Source organism: Rhinolophus ferrumequinum, chromosome 9 (genome assembly GCF_004115265.2).
Source record: "Rhinolophus ferrumequinum isolate MPI-CBG mRhiFer1 chromosome 9, mRhiFer1_v1.p, whole genome shotgun sequence".
NCBI lineage: Eukaryota > Metazoa > Chordata > Mammalia > Chiroptera > Rhinolophidae > Rhinolophus > Rhinolophus ferrumequinum.
In genome coordinates this window covers 66,921,868-66,945,321 of record NC_046292.1, presented here as the reverse complement: position 1 = coordinate 66,945,321, position 23,454 = coordinate 66,921,868, and the positions used below count along the sequence as shown (strand labels likewise).

Here is a 23,454-nt window from a genome sequence, read left to right as displayed (position 1 = left end):
GTAAAATGAGATCAGGCTAAATTGATACATGTCCAACAATATTTTATGGATCTATAAACTAGTAGCCTTGGCTTTTTATCACATTATGTTGTTCCCAGGACTCCATAGTAAATCAAATCACATTCTGTGATGGGGGGAAATGTTTACAAAATTCAACAATAAACTCCTATACTCATTTAAAACATAAAAATATAAAATATACAGTGAAAAGAGCATTGTCTTGGATTTATACAGACCTAATTTCAAATTCCAGGCTAACTTGCTATGTAAAATGAACAAGTAATTTTACTTCTCTATGCCTCCGTTTGTTTTGTTTTGTTTTTCACATGTACATAAAGAAAATAAATCAATACCTCTTAGGGCTGCTGTGAGGATGAGTAAAATAAAAAAGGTGAGATGTCTAGCAGATGCCTGTCATAACAGGTGTTCAACAAGTGGTAATTAAAATAACTATTAATGATAAAATAGTGCTTATAACACTATTTGCATACTTTAGACTTCATGGTAATACATGAATATAACTACCATATTATTAACATGAGTTAAAAAACAACACCACTTTAAAAACTATCGCTCACTATAAATTTTAATAGACAAGAATTTGGTTGTTCACCATGAATGAGGAAGGTTTGGCAAAAATATTTCCTGAGTGCCTATTAAATATTAGCCCCATAAAATAAACACTTTATTTCATGTAATCTACGTAAGTAAAACAAGGAGGCAGAGGGGAGATAGGGGATGCTGAAAGATAGGGTGAGAGGTACTGCTATTTCTATACAAGGTTATCAAGGAAATGCTCTTATCTCAGAAGGAAGCATTTTAACAGGGACTTTAGTGTATTTTAATTCATAAAACATTTTTTTACACAAAACATCACTGCAACATTAGCCAAAGATTTCCCCAGCTAAACTAACAAAGAAGTCATTCCTTTAAATTGGTATATGAATGAACAGAATACAAAATATTTCAAACACCATGCTGCAAATTAAATAATTCCCCCAAAGAAAATATCCAACTATTAAACAGAAAAAGTTTTCAACTGAAACTAGGATACTTCATGAAAACTATACAGTTGAGAGCTTTCACTTGCTTTCCCCTATAGGTTCTTGAGTTAAATTATCTTTCATCACACCAGAGAGAAAAACGCATTAACTGACTAAAAAGACTTCAAAGTGGTAAAATATGCATGTTCCAAGTAAAAAGAGTAAGTATGATATAAAGCTATTTTTAAAAAGTTACATTCTTTACATCGTTTTTGGCGATGTATTCAAAGAATAAAAACAGCGCAGTGCCTTATTTTTCTGTTGAACAAACTTTAGAACCAGCAATACATCAGGGCCACCTTAATTATTAATTTGCCTGTCAAAAGAGAAAAAAACAGAAAGAACATAATTTGGCGCAACCTTGTGAATGAAAAAGTTTTATTTAATTTTTCCTGCCTGCATGCATTTGATTCCCATTATCCCACTCTCCTAGAACATCTTTTCCACTTAATAAAATTTCACCTGTCCCCAAGCCAGTTTAAATTTCACCTACTCTCTAAAGCTTATCTTAAAATGACCACTCCCTCCTTTGAAGTCCTATACCAACTGCCTGTACAATTCACTTAGAAATTGTGTGTGACCTCAAGCTATCTCTTCCACTGAAATCCTGAAATATAATTTAAATCTTGAACTAGTAACTGTTCATGATTGTCTTAGCAACTGAATTTAGTTTCTAGAGAGCCACTATTAACTCAGTAGTACCTAATCACATATGACTGTGTATATTTAAATTTAAACTAAAAAGTCAGTTCTTCAGTTGCACTAGCCACAATTCACATGTGGCTAATGGCTACCATATTGGATAGACACCGAAAGGACATGTAACATTTCCATCATCCCAGTGATGATGCTGTACTGAATTTGGTAGGCACTTCAATATTTAATAAAGACAAATTACTGCAGTAGCAGAGATGGTTCTATTATACAAACATGTTTTATTTGGTTTATAGTCTTCTAAGAGTTTGAACAAACATTTTAAAATTTAGAACGTACCTCCCAATTGAAGGCAATAAGTGCCCCACATAGAAACAAATGACCACAGCTGAGAAGTGGTTGCCACCAGCTGCTTTTATACCTGCTTACCTGTTCAGTCAATGCCAATCCCACACCGTATGTTATGTCTCTTGCACTCCCCTGCTTCATTCATTTATATTACTTGCCTAGACCCTTGAAGGCATGTTAGTTGTGACTCTGCTCCATACTCTATGGACATTTAAAAATTATTTTTTAAGTACTACAAGGATTACTTTTTATCAGTTTTCTAAAGCTGTAAGTAGTATACTTATAATTAGATGGCTCCATTTTGATATAGAATCCTTTCAATAATGCATGCTCTTAAATTAACTGCTCTTTTTATACAAATGAAATGTTTTGAATGAGAACTTTCATTGGTATCTACTTGGCAATGCCTGTATCATAAGAACTGATCTCCTTTTAGGGTGACTCTCATAAAAGTCTTGATGCAACTTTTGAAATTAATTTAAACAAAATTTCTCTAGGGATTACTGAAACAAAGAGAATGTGTCTATTTTAACTTCACAATACTACCACAATTCATGTACTCATATCTGATTACAATAGTGGGTATACAATAGGAATTCCTATTGACTAATTTAATGAATTATATCCTTGCCTAGATATAAAAAAATATGTGCTGCAAGTATCATCAGACAAAGACAAAATGTTAGTATTCAAATAGCAAACTGTGAAATTCTGGTTTGATAACTTTTTCCTAAACTCAATTAGGGTTTCCGGGCGGGAATCTCATGAATTTTCTTCGCTTTCCCGTTCCCAAATCCCAAGAAAAATTGGTCGGAAAATCGGGAAAATCGGCTCCTTGAATCCAGTGATACCCACAATGGAAAATAAACAAACATCCTACTCACAATGTATCTCTTAGACATTTTTCCTATTTATTTCCTTCTCACTAGGGTTTCCGAGCAGGAATTCCCACCTGTTCTCCAAAATTTTTCTCCTGCTTTTTTCCCCAACCCAGGTGGTTGGTAGTATCGGCCGTCACTTTGTGGAAACGAATTCATCATGGAGAACAGAAAACAGTTTATATCTTGGGATTTGGGAACACGAAAGCAAAAAAAATTCCTGAGAACAGGCGGGAATTCCCGCCTGGAAAGCCTAACCTCAATGTTTATTTGTTTCTGCATTTTCTGTATAGAAAATCTATAGTGAGAGAACAATTTTCCTTTCATTTAAATCTATCTTACTTGGTTACTACTGAAGGTTTTTTATGGTACCTACATATATATACTAGATTTTAAAAATTATCTACTTTCCTCAGCTTCAGTCACTTCTCAATATTACACCAGCTCATCAATTGCAACTGTAGTAAGCCAAGCTAGTAACAGAAAAACAAGTTTCTGTTTTACAAAGAGCTGGAGTATGAACTGGATGGTATCCTTTCTTAGCTCAACTCCAATAATAAAGCCTAAAAAGATACCTATTCCAGAGTTGCTTATTATCAATATCACTCCCTTCTCTTTTCACAAGATCAAAACAGCCTAATGTTTTATTCCTTACTATTAGTTCTAACTATAAATTGATTTTTAAATTAGTACAATAAGTCCTGTTCCCCTTCCCCCCCAAAAAAAATAGACTTGTGCACTCATTATCTGGGACTGTTCAATAGAACTGTCTTGAATGATCGAAATGTTCCATACATGAATGCTGTCCAATACGGCAGCCACTAGACACATGTGGCTACTGAGTGCTTAAAATGTAGCTAGAGTAACTGAAGAATTCTAAATTTTATTTAATTTAAATTTTAATAGCTACATGTTTTATGTTATAAAAATACTACAAAGGATTTTGATACTACCATGAATACTCACAACTTGGTAGCAAATTACATATTTTCTTTTATAGTTATTCTTAGTTCTCTTGGGAGAAAAATGACATTTTTCACACTCATTTTTAACACAACTTTGAAAATGTTAACCATTTTTAGGTACACTAAAGGAAAAAAATACAATCCTAACAGTTAATAAAACTAGAATTATGAGAGTACTAAAATGAGAAACAGAAGTGAGAAGATAATGGTTCCAGTAGACATCGGCTGAGTAAATATGAACACCTGTAAATTGGGAATAATGATCCCTCCCCATCCCTAACTCAAGGGTCATTTTAAGAATCAAATGAAATAAGACACGTGAAAGAGCTTTATAACTCAAAAATGCTTCACATAGAGTGATATTACTATCAGTATACTACTAATATTTTTCAACATGGTTCTCTTGTATGAGGTATCTTTATAACCAATACCAATTCCTGTAATTATTATACTACACTAAAATAAAGAATTATTCACCATCTTGTCAATCTCAAACTAAACAAAAGAAAAGGTCTACTTTAAATAAGAGATTTAGTAAAGTATTTTTCAGGGATTTGCTAAAGCAAGAATTTAGATCTGAATTTAAGGTTTCCATTGGTTATAAGACAATGTTTAAAAGGACAAATCAAAACTAAGTGTAGAATTTTGTACAGTTTTATGAGGTTCTAACACAATGAAAACATGCACCAGAATAAAAATTTATAGTAAAATGAACTCTCTCCTGATGATAGAGGGCAAAGATAAGGTGTCCACAGCAACAAAATGCAAAGACAATTATGATAACCAATAAGCAACAAACACCTTGACATTTATTATAATCACATATCAAAGCTGAAGCATATTCAATTACATAGTTGATATTATTTATTAATATTCAGAAGTGTATAACTAAAATCTGTTTCTCTAGTGCTGAAATGTGCAGGACCATTTTGGATTTTGCAGATATACACTCTAAGTTCAAATTTATAAAAAGTCCAAAAGCCTCTGGAAAAGGACAAAATAAGAATCTGAATTTAAACTGCTTCATGATGTTACTGAGTTGCATATTTTTTCGCATAACAAATGACACACCAGATTCTTAAATGAAAGCTTAATCCTAGAAGTTCATCACATATTAACCTATGATTTCTTTAATTATTCTTACACACAATCTCAGCCAAGTGTTATTTTAAATAAAGATAATCATGGAAATATATACACCTTTAGGACAGTTATCCTCATTATACCCACTACAAAGCAAAAAAGAAAAGGAAGACACAATTAACCTATGAAGTTTGATCAGTTCTCTAGTAGGTCTCTTATGCCCAACTTTGGCCATCCTATCAACTGTACAACTGAAGTATTTTAAGAAAAATGAAGTAATCCTCAAATGTAAACCTGAGAGGGAAGGGTTACTAAGTGCCTACTACCCTGCTTCCCCAAAAATAAGACCTAGCCGGACCATCAGCTCTCATACATCTTTTGGAGCAAAAATTAATATAAGACATGGTCTTATATTAATATAAGACATGGTATAATATAATATAATGTAATATAACAATATAATATAATACTGGGTCTTATATTAATTTTTGCTCCAAAAGACGCATTAGAGCTGATGGTCCGGCTAGGTCTTACTTTTGGGGAAACATGGTATATACCAGGCACTTTATATACATAATTTAAAAAATACTTACAAGAGCCCCCTAAGCCAGAAATTATCCCCATTTTTGTAAGAAAACTTATCTCATGGAATTAAATAATCCAAAGTCATACAGCTAATATGCACCAAATATGGGATTTAAATGTAGGTCTATATGATTCCAAAACTTGAATTATCTACTAGACCAGTAATTTCAACTAGGCCTTGAAATTATTGATCAGTAAATTTCCAAAAAGAAATTTGGCAGATCTATAAATACACACACACACACACACACACACACACACACACACACACACGGTTACCGATTTATTTTTTTGCCAATTAGTACATTACTATCAATTATCCTTATCATTTCTTAAAAGCAAGTACATTTTGACATCAAGAAAGGAAGAAAGTAAAGAGAAGCAGAAATGGCAAAATATCAGAATGGAGGAGTCCACCACTTTAGCTATATATTGGTAACTTTATACCAACATACAGTGTTTCCCCGAAAATAAGGCCAGGTCTTATATATTAATCTTTGCTCTATTAGGGCTCATGTTCAAGGGATGTCTTATTTTTTCATGTACAACAATCTACATCTACTCAAATACATTCATGTCTTCTTCTTCTGGAATATCGTCATTAACGTACTGGCTGAGGGTCATCTGGCTGAGATCTTACGTGGGGCTTATTTTTGGGGTAGGCCTTATTTTCTGGGAAACACGGTATATAGAATACATACTCTTACAACATTTTCCTTCTTCTGAAAATATCATCATAAACAGCATGGGTCCAGAACCCAGTGGTTGTAACACGCTTAAATATATACGTTCCTTTTATTTGATGAACACTTGAGGAATTTGGTGGTGCCATTCAACAGGAACAATTTGAGGGAACTGAACTCTCCCTTTTCCTTAGAGAGAGAAGAATTGGAGTTTCAATGGCCAAGAAGGAAGAAAGGATTGAAGCACAGACATGAAGATGGGAGAGGAGCCAGCCACAGGATATGAAACTAGGTATACAATGGCGGGGGAGGGGAGAGAACTAAGTGAAATATGGATATACTTGCTGAAACCAGTTGTTATATTTCTATAAACATGTGGAGAAACAGAAACACAGGAAGCAGAGGCTGCCATGAGAGCTTAAGTGACCCCTTACCACCACCACCACCGGGAAAATATGGAGAGACTTGGGATTTCCACAGGGGATAAGATTGCGGGTTCAAGCCTATCTTACCTAACTAGAGCTTGAAGGTAAGATTTCAGCATGAATTTGCCCGTCAGATCGACCAGCTAGTTATCAAGAATGTTCCTAATGAAAAAGCAAGCACTGGCATTGTTGAGGGAGAAGGAACAATACAAAATAAGAGATACTGCAAAAAGTGAAAGGTAAGAAGCCGAACAGAGAGGAGACAGGCTGTGGTTATTGGAGTGGGGATGAGTCTGAGAAATGGAGGAGCAGAGAAAAATGCCGAAAGAAGAAAAGAGGCACTAGAGTACACAGGTTAAGAAGAATTTGTGCTCCCGAGGAAGAGAGACCTGTATTGGCATCTTCGTTCAGGCCAGTGATAAGACCATGGAGAAGTTACTTTCTCTAAATTTTAGCTATCTTTCCTATAAAGTAGAGATAATAGCACTACTTTAGTAGAATTGTTTTAAGGATTAAGTGAAAGAACATTAATATGACCTGGTTATAATTTGTTTGTAGTAACAAAATTTTCACTTTTGTTATTATTACTAGCTTCAGCTGTATCTAGACATAGCTCCTTCTGCCAGTAGAAAATTCTCAGCCTGCAATGGGGAATTCAATTATATGACTGAAGGTAATAAATTTAAAATTATGTAACTGTCAAGCGGCTCTACTTAAAGAAAAACCACGTAAAGCAGTTCTGCTCCCTCATAAATACCAAAAAAGCAGAAAAAAAGTTTAAAGTAATAAATGTAAAATCTGGGGATTTTCAGACATGAGACTATTACTTATTCAACAAACATTAATAAGTAACTACTATGTACAAGTTGCTGTGCTCAGGACTGAAAGGGTAAAAGATGAAGAATATAGCCTATACGAGTAGTCCTTTCCCTCAAAGATTTTAAGCCTTCAACCTAGGAGTGAAAATGAAGTAGGATAAAAACAACTACAGTGCAATGCAATGTATGATAAAAGTCATGAGATAGAAAATATCCTTGAGATTATAATGGCTATGAGAAAATAAGGGAAAAAACAGAATTTGAAATGGGTCTTAAAGAAGCATTCCAGTTGACAGAATACAGAAAAAATACATAGTGAGCAAAAACTACCAGTCAAGGTGTGACTACAACGTAGTCTGCTTGCATGAACTAAGAATTAAAAGGTATTTGGGGGCTACAACGACAGCTTTCAGTGCTGAGCTAAATAAGGAGTTAGGACTGTATCTCACAGGCAGTAAGGAATCACTGAATGCTGGAGACAACTTCTGAATCTAACAGTTGTACACAGTCTAAATAAAAACAGAATAAGACTAAAGAGGTAGAGATGGAATATCAAGATATTGTAATCATCCAAATGATAACGACAGCTCAAACTTAGACAGTGGCAAAGCAATAAATTCAAGTTACATAATTAGAAGAACCAACAGAAGAGGCTGAGACAGTAGTCAAAAATGACCAGCAAATTTCTAACACTGACAACCAGGGATAGAATGATAACCTTTAGAGATACCAAGAAGTCAGAAGTAGTAAATCAATCATAGAATCGGTCATAGAAATTGGTCATTTATTTATGCAAGCATTTATAAAGCATAAACCATATGCCAGGCACTAGAGATATAAAGATGAGTAAGACCTATTTCCTGTTCTGAAAGTGGGAAAGACATACATAATTGAACAAGCAATTGCCATACTGGGTGATGTATTTAATAACAGGAGATGCAAAATGGGAAATAGGCTAATTTGTCAATGGATTAAAATGCTATATAACCAATCACTAAATTTACTTATTTATCAAAAATGTATATTAAGTAAAATTTTTCTTTATTAAATGATGTGAATACATTAATACATTCAATGAACACATTTTTCTTGAAGGAATTTTAAGGAGTATTCAATTTGTCAAAAGCTTTTCAGACAGAAGATCAATATTAGTATTCTTACAATCAGAAATAGCATGTGCAAAGATACAGAAGTATAAAGAAGCAGTGTAGTTCCAAGAACTGCAAATAATTTAATATCAGTGTAAGATACATAGAAAGAAAAATCTGAAAAGACTGATAAGGACTGGATGATGGAAGGTCGAATGTATTTCATCCTATAATAAATGGAAAGTTACTAAAAGGGCTTAAGTAGAGAAGTGCTTTCATAACCTATACTCCCTTCTCAGAGATCAGCCCCCACTCCTAACTTACAGGACAGTCCTTGTAGCCATACTGGTACATACTAGTCTTGAGAACTCCATCCCTCCATTGCCATAGTTGACTGAATCAGGGGTACATGTTCTGCATGGAGTCAACCAGATTTTCTCATCCAAGAATTTAGAATTATGGCACAGAATAAGTGAATCAGTTAGCTGTGGGCATCAGACTTGTAGATTAATGTAAATTCACAAGTTAGGAGTGCCACTTGGGGACTACATGAAAGGAGAACCAGTACACAAAGGAAAAAATAAAGCAGTACACATATTAAAAGGAGGGATATGAGAACATGTAACCCTAGAGGAAAAGAAAGCCTCTACCTTTCTATTTAGTCCTCACAGGACTTGGTATGTATTCTACCCTTGATTAAGTGAGATGTCCCTGTAGCTTTCCAATAAATCTAATTTTTGTTTAAGCTAATTTAAATGGGTTTCTATTCCCTGCAATCCTGAATCAAAACAGGTGATTAATTCTGGTGGTTAATCTGTAGAATTAAGAGAAAAATAGGCTTAAAAAAATAGAACATTTAAACTAGGAAAGGAGTTATCAAAAGCAATAGTAGCAAATCTAGACAGGTATGATAAAAAAAAAAGTAACCAATATTGTGCAGGGTCCATGAAGCTTAATTTAAACAAGAGAGTTTCAGGAAGCTGAAGCGGTATAAATTGTCTCTAAGGACTACAAGCAGATCAATGATGCATTTAAGAGAATAATTTCAACAGAATAACTGGGACAGAAGTCATATTTGAGTAAGTTAGGAAATAAATGGTAGAAAATAAATACAACTAAGAAATTTCTTTAAAGGAGTGTGATGATTTAAAAGAAAGAAATTTGACGAAACAGCAGTATTAAAAAAAAACTATAATAACATAAAAAGGAGAGATGAGAACAGGCAGAATAAAGGAAGAATGAAAGCCCCATTCTGCAAAAGACTGAAATGATATTCCAAAGAAAGAAGTCCAAGGGAGTATAGCCTTAGCAAGGTCAAAGAATTTTTCCTTAAAACTGGAATAAAAAAAAAAAAAGATGGCTAAAATTCCAAGATATATTAAAGAGAAGAAAAGTTGAGGAAACTCTCATTATGGAACACTATTCAGTAGAGGCAGTGAGTAGGTGAGTGATTTGCTGAGAACTAAGGTGGGGGAATAGGTTGTACCACTTAAGAAAACAGAAAAGGTTTGAGCCACAACTGGGGAATGTAAGGGGAGTTAACAAGAGGTTAAGCCACGGCTCTTATTGACCCAAAGCTTCAGGGGATGCAACAAAAAAGAGAATCACAAACTGGTACTATATGGGCAAAATGAGCTATTAATGATTTAAGCAAAAATAACTTCAGGTATAGTTTATTACATAACCTAATATAGTGCAACCTTAACTTCTAACTTGGAAGAATTAAATAAGGCTATTCATAAATATTTCTGTACTAAAAACCAAAAAGTATTCTAACTAGATTAACAAATTTAACTAAAATTAAAATTAATGTTTTTCATAAAAAGGTTCCATAGCAACGACGAAAACTGCATTTAGGATTCCAGATTTGTCAATACGAGTCAATTCTACAAGAGAAGAATAATATTTTCTATTTTATATCCAACAGTAAATCAACGCTTTACTGATAAGCTATGCACATAACTGAAAAACCGATTCACATATAATTCTATACTTGGAATATATTGCCCTTCAAATGAATGAATAAAATATTAAAAATAACTAATAATGTTTTTCACTGAAGAGATACAGAATGGGAAAAATGAGCAGTTGATAAACTATTTATGTATAGAATTTTCATGATTTCTTTGTTTCTAAATTCTCTTTAATTGAGTCAACTAAAATTTGAGTGTCTAGTATGTGTTAAGCAATACAACTTTCATTTGGATAACTGAATCCACGGATCATAAATTTGATAACTTTCCGCTTTCGATTCCAAATCTAGGATAGATAGTAAGTGCAGGTTTGCTGATCACAAGGAGGTAAATGATTCTGAATATTTGCCAAAAAGGTAAAACATTGAAAACTGTCCCTCCCACAAACTCCCTAAAAAAAGTGAAAAGACAAGTTAATATGTCTTCTATAACCTAAAATAAATTCCAAATGCTGCCATAACAACTTTCCAATAAATTAGGGTGTTTGTGAGCAAGGGTGGTAAAGCATTAACCAATGAGAAAAAACAATCACGTCAAGATTCTAAAATAGATAAATCCTAATAATGGTATATATTATGTAATTCTTATATTTCAATTCATCTTTATAATGTGACACTAACATTTACCTTCCAATCTAAGGTATTTATTATTATCAATACACTCCTTCTAGGCTTTTCTGTTCTTTACTGTTAACAGACAATATTTATGTGTATAGTGTTACACAAATTTAATTTTTGTGAGATTGTGAAAAACTGAATGTGACAACAGTTAGTTTCAAATAAGATTTCATTAGATAAAATTAAGAGAAACTAGACATGTATCAAAATAAATGTTCTCTATTCTGCTTTTCTAACATATTAGAAGTTACTTTTTCATTTGTATGTTTTCCCATTCAAAATTTTAAAATTCTTTTTAAAGCTTTTAACTAGTTTTCAACTTTCTAACTGCTGCCAAGTTTGAACTCTGCTGTATATCAAAAGAATCATATTAAATGTTATATATTTTCATACTCTAGTCAGAGTAAACTTGGTTTTTGAAATAGACATTTATTTGACAATTGTTCAACACAATACATTTTACTAGGAAATGATGCAGAATTAACTATTCTATTCAAACATCATGTATGCTTCAGGAAGTAACATTATTTTTATCTCTACAAACTGCTACTCCAGTCTTCCCATTTGTTTAGAAGTAGGCACATAGGCATAAAGTGATAAATGGCAGGAAAATTAATCATTGCCAAATTTGAAAAGCAGAAAGATAACCCAAGGAATCAGATGCAAAGTCCTGGGGTAAATAGACAATGCCTAGAAGGTGCCTCTACTACCTTTATTTAAACACTGATCATATATGAGTAGTAGGAGATGTAGGAAACTAGAACTAATCTCTATTACACAAATTATAGATGACAGAAAAACATGATCCATTTAAGAGCCATTATTATACGACACTAGTTTCAGGTCAGATATGTTTACCTAGTCAATAAATATTTGGCAAGTTATTTAAAATATACCTTATTTAATAATGTATGCAGATTTCTATAATAATCAAATCTAAGCTGAAAACCGCATTTTATCGATATATTATTCAAAAAGTCGATGCTATGTATCATTGTCTGTTAATTACTAAGTCCATAACTGTATTCGCCAGTTCTCTTCTTAACTGTATCTCAAAGTACTGACTAAAAATCAAAATATTTTGAGATAAAAGTCAATAAAACTAGTTAGACCTACTTATCTAGAACTAGTGGCAAATTTTTTTCAAGCTATAGCTATTTCTATCTTAAAATTCTACGAACCTTATTTCTCTTTAAAATTCTAATAAGTAAAATGTGATAAAGGGAGGGGAAAAAATCAAATCAGTATGCTGTACATCTTAAAATTACACAATGTGTTTGTTAAATATATCCCAATAAAAAAGGGAGGAAAAAGATTCAAATACCATGGGGCTGGTAAGTGGCAAGTTTGTCAGTTACATCTGAGTGACAGAACTATGAGCACCTTTTATTTTTCTTTTGTGCTTTTCTGCATTTTCCAAATTTTCTACAATGACCATGTATCACTTTCATAATTCAAAAAACTGTAAAATCTATCTTACCCATCCTGCTTATGAGCCTTTCTCATACTACATTCTTCCAACTCACCCTAAAATTTTAATCCTTCCAATCAATACAGAGACCTTCCACTTTCCAGTATCACTGCAAAATTAGATGCCACCTCCTAATTTCCCATCAAATGGGTAAAATAACAGTCTGCTATATATAGGTTTAACAAAACTAGTACAGAAATCCCTTTTGAACTCGTGAAGGGAATGTTTTTGGGACAAGAGATTAGAAATGTAAGTTAAAGAAAACAAAGTAATTTCTTATATCAATGATTATAACCAACTTCTCTTAAAACAGTCAAGACATTTCTAATTCTAGATGACAAATGAAGCCTTCTCATCAATGTATTGAATATCTACTGAGTGCCAAACATAGCTTGATTTCAACATAAGCTTAAATTTTTAAAGCAAAGTTTATTTTATGGATATTCTACAGAGAAATGTAAAATCATTTGGAATGTTTTGGGCAAACATCTCACAACTTTCATCAGAAACAATAACTGTTAAATGAAGAAAAGCTGCAAAAAGGTTACTGGTACTGTTATTCTTTAATATTCTTTGTAGAATATTAAACTTTATTCTTTATAAAGAATAAACTTTATTCTTTATAAACAATACTTTATAAACAATAAACTTTATAAACAATAATAAAGCACTGTTAAATTATAGACTACCAAATAGAATGTGGAAATAATTTTTCCTTGTTATAGAGGAACCTAACAAGTAATATGTTTAAAAGTTAATTCTAGTTAATTATATTTTTGGCCAATTTTTAGAAAGTTCACACATCTGTAACATTGGAATGCAAAACATCTATGGGTCCACAGATCTGTAGTAGCTTATAGAATGGTGTAGTGGGAAACATTCAAACTCTGACTGAATACGACCGTGAACAATTTATTAAACATTCTTGAACTTAATTTCTTGATCTGTAAAATGGAAATAATCACCCACCCACCTTAGTGGATTGTTGTAAAGATTAAGTAAGGCATCGAGGACCAACGACCATGTTTGACATACAGCAAGTAGTCAATAAATGTTATTTGTACTCTTGTCTAGAAAGTGAAGACTATATCTTGTCATCTTTATATCTTCCAATACAGCTTTAGTAGGTACTCAATGTTTCTTGAAATAAATGTTTCTATAATTTAAGGCTAACTACTTCAACATTCCAACGCAAATCACCTCTGCCTAAATAAATTCTGCTGAGAATGGCATTTCAGATTCCCAATGTGACACTTTATTAGGCATTTTGATGAAGAAGAATCTGTAATAATCGACAAGGTAATTTTATCAGTATGCTACTCAATATTAGTGTCTGCATTCTATAAAATTACTGTTGTAGTCAATATTTTCATTTTGAGATTCTTTATGTAGTTTTCATTAATCCAATTTCCTTGAAAATAAACTTGCCAAGACATGTAAACAACCAAAGTGTCCTTCGATAGATGACTGGATAAAGAAGATGTGGTATATATACACAATGGAATACTACTCTGCCATAAGATGAAATACTGCCATTGCCGACAACATGGCTGGATCTTGAGATTATCATGCTCAGCGAAATAAGTCAGACAGAAAAAGTCGAGAACCATATGACTTCACTGATATGTGGGATATAAAAATGAAAGCAACAAAGGAACAAGACAAATAAACAAAAACTCAGAGACACAGACAACAGTTTAGTGGTTAACAGAGGGTAAGGGGAGAGGGGGATTGTAGAAGATGGTAAAAGCGGTCAAACATATGGTGATGGAAGGAGAACTGACTCTGGGTGGTGAACGTAAAATGTGATACATAGATGATGTATTATAGAATCATACACTTGAAACCTATGTACTTTTATTAACCATTGTCACCCCAATAAATTTAACTAAAAAAAAAGAAAAACTTTAATTTCTTTGGCCTCATAAAAGTATTTCATTAAGTTTCCCACTAAACAAATAAATAAGATGAATGGGACACAAAAAGTTTGTTATAAGAGATAAAAATTTAAGATTGCCAATTAAGTTTTCATTTTTAAACAGCCTATTTTAATTTTAATTACAGCAAATATTCTTCCTTACACTTTGAAGCCTCTAGCCATCAATACTTGCGTGTACTTTAAACATTACTCCATAGAAATATTATAGTAATAAACAAGACAAAGTACTGCGGTTTCAGATTTTCTTTGTCTCTCCACAACTAAAAGTCAATAAGCCAATTCCAGCTCAAGTAGTTAAGTATTTCAAATCCTGCAATATAATTTGAAAAATAATTCTAAAATGTTGGATATACAATGTTTCTAAATAAATTATCATTATTTCATTAAAAGTAGGTAACATGTAACTTTCAGAGTGAAGCAGGTATTCCTGAGACAAAATATGGCAAAGTAACAGTTAATTACTAAACACAAGTTTTAAAACTTGCTACATAAATTACAATTTAAATATTTAAAATAGTTTGGCAGAGAAGCATTAAGAACGTCATATTAAACAACTTTTCAATTTAAATAAATCCAAACTCTGAAGTTTTTAAAAAACTGGTTCTACCAGCAAGCTTGATAAATATTTAGTTACTGTATACTAGTTTCTTGACCCAATGAAATAATTAAAATGTTTGAATAGATGGATATGCTCGGTGAACCAAATTTTATCACCATTTATCTTATTCTCACTTATTTTAATAAACACGATAAAGTTCAACTGCAGTAACTTATTAGAACTGGGGGTCAAATACACTAAGAAAAATCCCCTGGATATATATGTAAAAACTGATGTTGTTAAAAGTCCCTAAATGCTACATTTTAATACACATGAAAATATATTTTCAGGTCCAGTGCCAAAATAAGTGTCTTTTATTCCAACTTTCGATAAAATACAAAAAAGGATGCCGAATCTTTATAATTCTGAAGACACTCCATTCAAAGGAAAATGCTCCTGCTATTTTCATGGCTTTTTCTCAGTCAGAACCAAAGTGTACCTTTCATATTTCAAGAATAAGCAATGGAAAACATTTCTGATTGCGCCTCAAACTTCATTTTAAAAGTTCACGTAAATTAATAAAACAATAAATTCCATTCATTAGCAAATGTATGCTGTAAGACCTCCTTATAAAAGGCTAAGAGTAATTAAATTACTAATATGGCTAAGAGTAATTAAAATACAGCAACATGTTCAATGATAAGAAATTCAGCTTTGCATTTCCAAAGGATTCCAAATTTGCAACAGTGCATTGGTACACCTTGTTGAAGTCTCTGTTTTTGTGGAGGAAATATCACGTATTATAACAATGCCTTCAAGCTTACAGCACAATAAAGCAATCTTTTATAGGGAGGTATCGAACAGAACATTTGAACGGCAAAAACTTAGAAACAGTTGCAATACTTACATTTTTGACATTATCAAGAATCAATACCTCAGTGTCTAATTTCAGTCTTTTTTTAAAAAAAATTAACTGCCTAACACACATAAAGAAACGTAACTATGTTTTTTCTTCTAATTCCTATCTCCAATCTTTGGAAGGTAGGAGACGACTACATTAAAAAATCAAAATTAAGTTTAAGTCAAAATACAAGCATAAAATTCCAATCCAGATGTAAACATCTGTGGAACACTCCAAAGTAATGAAAAAATAAACCCAAAGGGGTAGCATAGGTACCCCCTGTAAATCATAGAGACCTAAAAATAAAAATCGTGTCTACATCATCAAATATTTAGCTGGAAGTAGTTAACAATAATATTGCTACTCGACATAGACTTAACTAATTAAGGGACCTAATTTGTTCTCATCTTCTGCAGGCATGTGGTGCCCAACATTTTCCCTCAGTCAACTGCTTTCTCATTTGTAAACAACTTCTGTAGCTCTTTCTCTGGTGTTCAAACGGGAGGGAAAATGAAAGTCTGAAAAGCATCAGCATCTGAGCTTCCGAATCTGAGCACGGAGTAGCTGAAAAGGGGGACCATATATATCACTTAGTAAAAAAGAAAAAAAAAAGGTAGTCGTCGCATTAAAGGAAAGAAATGCAGTCACCTGGAGAGGGCTGGTGAAGTGAAGCCAGCATTTGTGAGACACGTTTAAAAAAAAAAAGGAAAAGAAAGAAAAAACTTGTCTGGGGGCTGGAAGTTATGGGGGCGCTCTTTGTGCGGAGTCTGAGGGGAAGGGGAGGAACGAGAAAACAACTTGGGAGTCATTCAAAGGAGTTAGAGGAGCGGAGTACGAGCGAAGGCGGGGCGGGGCCCGGCCAGTCGGGGAGAGGGGGCAGCAGGGGCGTCCGCCGGCGGCTCTGACACCCCGGGAGGGGGCGGTGAGCTGGCCGCTCCGGGGACAAGGAGGGAGCAGAGTCGGGCTGCAAGCAGAGATGGGGTCCCTCTGGTAGGTAATTAAAGCAGTGGCAGGCCAGGGTTCTGGAAGAGGGAGAGGATCCAGTTCCCGAAGGAAGCGGCTCCCGAGTGACATCCCCAAGTTTCCGCACTTAGCGGGCTAGGGGCGCGGCGGCCGCACCGCTTCCCTCGGTCCCCGACCCCGCGCCACTTTCTCCCTCTCTCCTCTGCCAGATCCTCCCGCCCGGGCCGCGGCCCTTACCTGGAGCTCCGTGAGCAGAATCTCCCCCCGTTCGGGATTGGACGCCATTGCGCTCCGCTGTGGACTCCGCACCTGGACGCGGCCGCCACTGGCGAAGGGAGAAGGCGGGACGGGACCCGGGGAGGCGGGTGTGGAGCCGGGAAAGAAAGACAAAAACTAGGGATTCATGGAGGCGCAGCCCCTGCTGGAGGCGCGGCTTATTTCGCCCAGTTCATGAAGAGCTGCGGGGAGCTAGGGCACTCGTAGCGGGCTCCCCCTCGCCGCCCGGCCGCCGCAGCCGCCGCCTCCCGCCCGCCCGCGCGGGACTCTGTTCGCTCAATCGCTCCCTCTGGGCGACGCCAGGAGCCGCCTCAAGCCTTTCGGTGAGGGGCGCAGCGGCCGCTGCTGAGGCTCCTCCTGTCGCACCATTTGGCTGTCACTGCGTCGCAAAAGCGGCCTCACTTGGCGGCTGCCAGGACACGTGACGGCCATGGTCGCCGCCCCTCGGCGGGCGGGAGACTTGGGGCGGAGGGGTCCCCGAGGAGGGAGACGGGCTGGGGGCGGGGCGGCTTCCGACCCGGCTCCGAGGTGGGGCCTGCGGGTTGGACCCGGCTGGAGTGAAAATGAGGGGAAAGGACTAGGCTTGCGTCTGGGGAGGCGGGAAGAGGAAGGAGAAAACCCGCCCTCTTCCCTGCTGCGTTTAACGGCCCCGCGGTGAACGCTAGAACTCGGGAGCCTACTCGCTGTTTCTGTTTTCTCCCCAGTGAAACTTTTCTTGCCGCAGTTTAGGCCTAACGTAAACAAGCCCCTTTCTAACCTCCACAACGCACAGTTTCGGAACTCAGACTTTTATAAGTTATTCCCCTGACCCCCATCAACCCGAGACACTAATCTTGCCTTTTGCTTCCTCCCACCCCCAGCGCGCCTTTCGGACCAGTAAGGTGCACAGCTGGCTAAACTGGGGTGTGGTCTGTTCTTCTTAAGAAATGTAAGCGGCTTGCGATCCCTGGTAACTTTTAACGCCCAGCCTTTGAGAGATGCCTCTTCCCAAGCGCTGAACTACTATGGTTTGGTCTGTGGAACTCCAGAGTTTAAAATTTAATTAACTGGCTTCTTGAATTGTTTTAACTGAATTTAAACTGAAAGGGGTGGGGCAGAGTCAGCCCCACGAACGGAAAAAAGCCAACTTTGCTTGGTGTAGTCAACATCCAAGCCGAACCTGTTAGTTAGTAACGTATAGCTAAGTGGTGGAACTGCAGGTTTAAAATTGACACCATAGTATTCATGAATGCCAATCAAGTCTCCAACGTACAGCTTCTATTTTTTCTGAGCAGTGAATGGATATTCTAGGCAACTGCCTACTTTTAGGTAATTTGAGGCTGAAATACAATGACTTTGTTGAGAGCTACTTAAGAGAAAGTGGTAGGGAATGTTTGATTTGATGGCTACTCGAAGAGTGGCTTAGCTGGCATATATAAGAAGCATGTATACTTTTATGTACTTCTCTTACATTCCATGTAAGATCTGCCGGGCTGATGCTGCACTTTTGTTTATCTTTTTGTCTTCTGAAGTCTTACGCATTAATTTGACAAACATTTGTTGAAGGTCTGGAGTTCTGTGACCACATTTTCTGAACTCCAACTCACGATGTGTGATAAAGAATTTTTCTGGTGTATATAACAAAAAGTTTGACAACTATTTATATGTTTAGCGCATTGCCTTGGTTGAAAATGACAATTAAAATATATGAAATAACACTTGGAAAAGCCAGGATGTAAATGCCCTCCCTAACAAACATTCACATTTTAGCAACATGGAGTTTTAGAACTAGAAGAGACTTAAAAATATCTAGCCTAACTCTTGTAAGTAGAAAAAAAATAAGCCATATTTACTTAATTAATTAGGAGCATGGCAACTTAGTGGCAGAGATAGAGCCTTGAACCTAAATCTCCTAATTGCCAACCCCATGCTAGTTTTAACCTACATCATGCTGCTGTAAGTACTTTAAAATAGAATCCTCATTTAAAGTGACTCAAAGCATATGGTCCCTCAATTTATTTACCATAGAAAAAGAAAGACTTCTAACTTTACATAGTTCTAGTGCTGAAGAAAATGTTGATAATAGTTTTGATTTTATATATCATACATAAGTGTAAACAACAAACATAAAACATTTTTAAAGTTATAGAAATTATTTCTGAGATTAGTTATGCTGGGGAAAGTAATACAATACAAAAGGGAGACCAAGAAAAAATAAAAACTGCTTGATAACCTGGAAAATGTGATGGTTTAAGTAGTAAATTAGTTTAATTTAAGCTAAAAACAATTACCGAGCTCATAGTCTCTGTTCAGGGGGGTGAAAAGCGATAGAACACGGAACGTACTTATCAGAACGAAGCACACTTGAAAAAGTTTTATGGAAACCTATAGCATGTTGATTCAGATGTGTTATATTTAGTCCCTATTTGCAAATGTTTTTAGGGAATCCTAAATATAGTTCACCTGAAGTTATGTTCTAATTTGCATTAACAATAAAAAAGATGAAAGACTTTTTTAAACACATGTCCATGTAAGAAGTTAAAGACCTCAAAAATATCTGGATTGTATCACTGTTTATGCAGGTACCTTTAAAGTTTTTCATAGATATTTTAAAGGTCTTTAAGAAGTAGAAATCACCAAACATAGAAATAGTTTCAAAACGTTAACAAAAATTAGATGGACAGTGTTATCTTCTATTTTCCTTTTTAAAGTCAAAGAAATATTACAGGAAAAAATCCTGGTAGAGTTGAACTTCATTTTTGTTTTTGTTTTCTCTGTTGTTGGTGAGAAACAGATTCACAATCTCAGATGATAAGGTTCCTCTTTTCCCCTAGACCCCAAGTAAAATGAGACAAGGACTATATATCCAGGGAAATGGTCAAAAACAACTTCACTTTGTGAAAAACTTCCCTGTTTTTATTGCCTTGCAGTTTTTGTTTCCCTTCTTTTCTTCCTTAATATTAGTAATTTTTTTTTTTTTAATTCTAGCTTATCCCAAAAGCATTATGGAGAGTGAGGGAAGGGTTTGTTTATTTGTGTTTGTTTTGTTATGGTTGTGTTTTTTGTTTTGTTTTGTTTTTATGTTAGTGTTAAAAGAGTAGCCCTTTACCCCTAAGAGATCACAGTGAAGTGGCAGTGGTCATCAAAGTAACAGACTGCCAAAGGAGAGGCAAAACTCAGGGAAACAGAATCAGAACTACTTGATCACCACCCGTTTCTTCCTTAAGAAATTGCTTATAGGGATTGTTCCCTTGTATACTCTGTGAGGATAGTTTTGAGAAGATTATTAAAACAAAGTCAAGAACACGGAAGAGTGGACTCAGTTATAGTGACTGTAGCAGATATTTTCTGAGATATCTACTCAGTCTACCTCCCTTTCTCTGAGAATTGCCTCTTTCCCCAGAGAACAGGTCTCTGTAGCAAGTTAATTCTGCTTGACCTAGATCTTTCAGTAAACTCTGGGTGGACCATGATAGAACATGTGCAAGTTTAGCCAACCAGATTCTGATTCCAAGAATCTGAAATAGAACATTGGAACGCTGATCAGTTGGTGGCCTTAGAGGGGAGAGTTGTTGTGGTTCTAGGGCTAGAATGGCCATTTTCTTCCAAATGTACAAAGATGCAGAAAAAGCTACTCTTTGGAAAAGAAGTCCTTCCTTCCTCTTACTGGGAATATAATGCTTACCAAGGCACACCTGATCTCTGTCTTCATGGAATTTATAGTTTAAAGAGACATAATAACAAAGAAGTTGAATTTCAGGTACTTTGAACTTAGATCAGGTAATCCTTTCCTGAGTACTTTACAGTTAAGTTGAGATCTCACTGATGAGTATATGTTAACCAGGCAAAAACAGGTGTAAAGAACTTTCCAAGGAGGGAAAATAACATAGATAAATATTCTAAGATGGAAGAGAGCATCTTGTATAAGTACTGAAAGGCCAGTGCAATGAGATGGAGCAATAAGCAAGAGCCTATAAACCATGTGTATCAGTTAGGATAGGCTAGGTTATGCTGAGTAACAAATGGTTCCAAAAATCTTAGTGGCCTACAATAAGGTTTATCTCTCATGCAACATGCCCTCCATAGCTTTGCTTCATGTCACGTTCCCTCTTGACTCAGGCTGACGGAGCAGTGTCTCTTTGGAATATAGCCATTGTCAGGGCAGAAAGAAAAGAAAAGTGGTAAATCACCTGCTGGTTCTTAAAGCGTGTGCTGACATTTCACTTTTCATCAGCCAAACCTTTGTCATGCCTGAAAACAACAAGAGGCACGGCTGTATAATCCTCCAACAGAGACGGATACCACAGTGAAGGGCACTGAATGTAGGTGAATAGTAATCCAGTTCCACACTATGTTTAAGATTTTGAATTTACCATAGGAGCAATGGAAAATCATTGAATACCTTTTCCATTTTTAACAAATCACTCTGGCCATGGTGAGGAGAACAACAGATTAGAAATGGTCAAGAGTAGATTGGGGGAGAAAAAATTAGAAGGTCATTTTAGTTTTCCGGGCAAAAAGGGATAGTACTTTACTCTAGGGTCGTGGCACTGGAAATGGAGAGAAGCCAATTGGTTTAAATGCTATGAGGATCTACCGATGTGCAAAGAGAAGCAGAGGTGAGAGACTACGTGGCCCCAGGATGGTGGAAGAAATGTAGCAAAAATAGTTCCTGATGTCTTACCACTTGCTGGTTCCAGTCTTCTGCGAAGTCCAGCAACTCTATTCTCTGTTTATTCCTAGGTTCCCTGTGTTTCCCTAATTAGTCTCCCTTTTTGCTTAAGCTAATCTCGGAAAGAGAGAGAGAGAGAGAGAGAGAGAGAGAGAGAGAGAGAGAGAGAGAGAGAGAGAGAGAGAGAGAGAGAGAGAGAGAGAGAGAGAGAGAGAGAGAAAGAGAGAGAGAGAGAGAGAGAGAGAGAGAGATAGTGCGTGTTCATGTTCTTAAGTAAACAGCTCCAAGTAAGTCATTCAGCCAAGGTAAAAACCAACAGAGAAAGACTAACACCACTGTTTTGACTATAGGGTAGAAATAGGTAGGACGAGGACCTTCTAATTTTTCTCCCCCAATCTACTCTTGATCATTTCTAACTAGTGCTGTTTCCTATTTCAATGACTCCTTCTCTATCCAGTCTACTTGTTATTCCCAAATGATTCTAACACCAACAAATGTACAAATTATAAACAAGTACATATTTCTTTGTGAAGTCTTGTACACAGTATTGTTCTCCTGTTAGACTTAAAGCCACTAGAGAGGGTACATGAATCTTATATGGCCTAGTATAGTATCTCTTATGAGTAGATATTAAATGTGTGTGTTTCTCTATGTGTTGCAGAAATTTTCAGGATAACTGTCAGCGAGGGACTCCCTGTCCCTTGGAAAATTAGGTAAGCTTGCCCTGAATGCCTAGTTTTGTAGCCTCAAAAGTCAAGAGCCTCTGTTTCCCCAACCCAGACTTTCGGACTTCTCTCTCTCCTCCACAAACACTCCCCTATGTCTTGTGTGTCTTGGTCCTGCCTTTATTGATATAGATCTGAAGCTCAATGCGTGACCAGTTACACCCAATACCAACTGTCCTCAAGCATTTATGACTTCATTAATTTGGTACCAAAGATTTAGGAGTGGTCACACTATAGGATGCGGTGCCTTTTATCCTGAATCTACCTCTCTATTTCCACCCTCATTAGATTAACAAGCAAAAATCCTGGTCCTTTCCTGGGCTATTACAGTTTGACTGTACTCAACTTCTTCTGATTCTCAACCCTTCTTCCAAAGAAGATTGTTTGGAAATTTCTCCCCAAAACACATGCTCTCCTGAAAGGGATGCCAAAAACCACCATTTTTCAAGCTTCGTACATAATCATGAAATGCATGGTAACATTTTGGGGGGGGGGGTGGAGGGGGAACAGGACTTTATTGGGGAACCGTGTGTACTTCCAGGACTTTTCCAAGTCAAGTTGTTGTCCTTTCAATCTTAGTTGCGGAGGGCGCAGCTCACTGGCCCATGTGGGAATCGAACCGGCAGCCCTGTTGCCCAGAGCTTGCACTTTAACCAACTGAGCCACCCGTCTGCCCCAATGGTAACATTTTGAATTTTGTGTATTTGAAATAAGTAAAAGGAAAGTATGTTTTAACCACCATTGAGAAGTTAAACTTTTTATTCTAACCCTTGGTATCCCTTGATACTCTTAAAAATTATTATAAATCCAAAGAGCTTTTATTTATGTGG

The 23,454-nt window shown here is 35.9% G+C and overlaps 1 protein-coding gene and 1 long non-coding RNA gene across 2 annotated transcripts in view; one reads left to right on the top strand and one right to left on the bottom strand.

Annotated features, from left to right (window-relative positions):
- The window catches only part of PKN2 (protein kinase N2), a 113,011-nt gene extending 95,652 nt beyond the window's left edge, over positions 1-17,359 (bottom strand). Inside the window, exon 1 of the mRNA XM_033114574.1 lies at positions 17,210-17,359. Coding sequence (XP_032970465.1) covers positions 17,210-17,257 — 48 coding nt within the window. The 5' untranslated portion in view covers positions 17,258-17,359. The remainder of the gene's footprint in view (positions 1-17,209) is intronic.
- LOC117027166 (uncharacterized) lies at positions 16,885-23,072 on the top strand. The gene is made up of 4 exons (XR_004423872.1): positions 16,885-16,999; positions 17,182-17,571; positions 22,561-22,612; positions 22,913-23,072. It is a non-coding gene; the product is annotated as an uncharacterized LOC117027166 (long non-coding RNA).
- Positions 23,073-23,454: the final 382 nt, after the last annotated feature.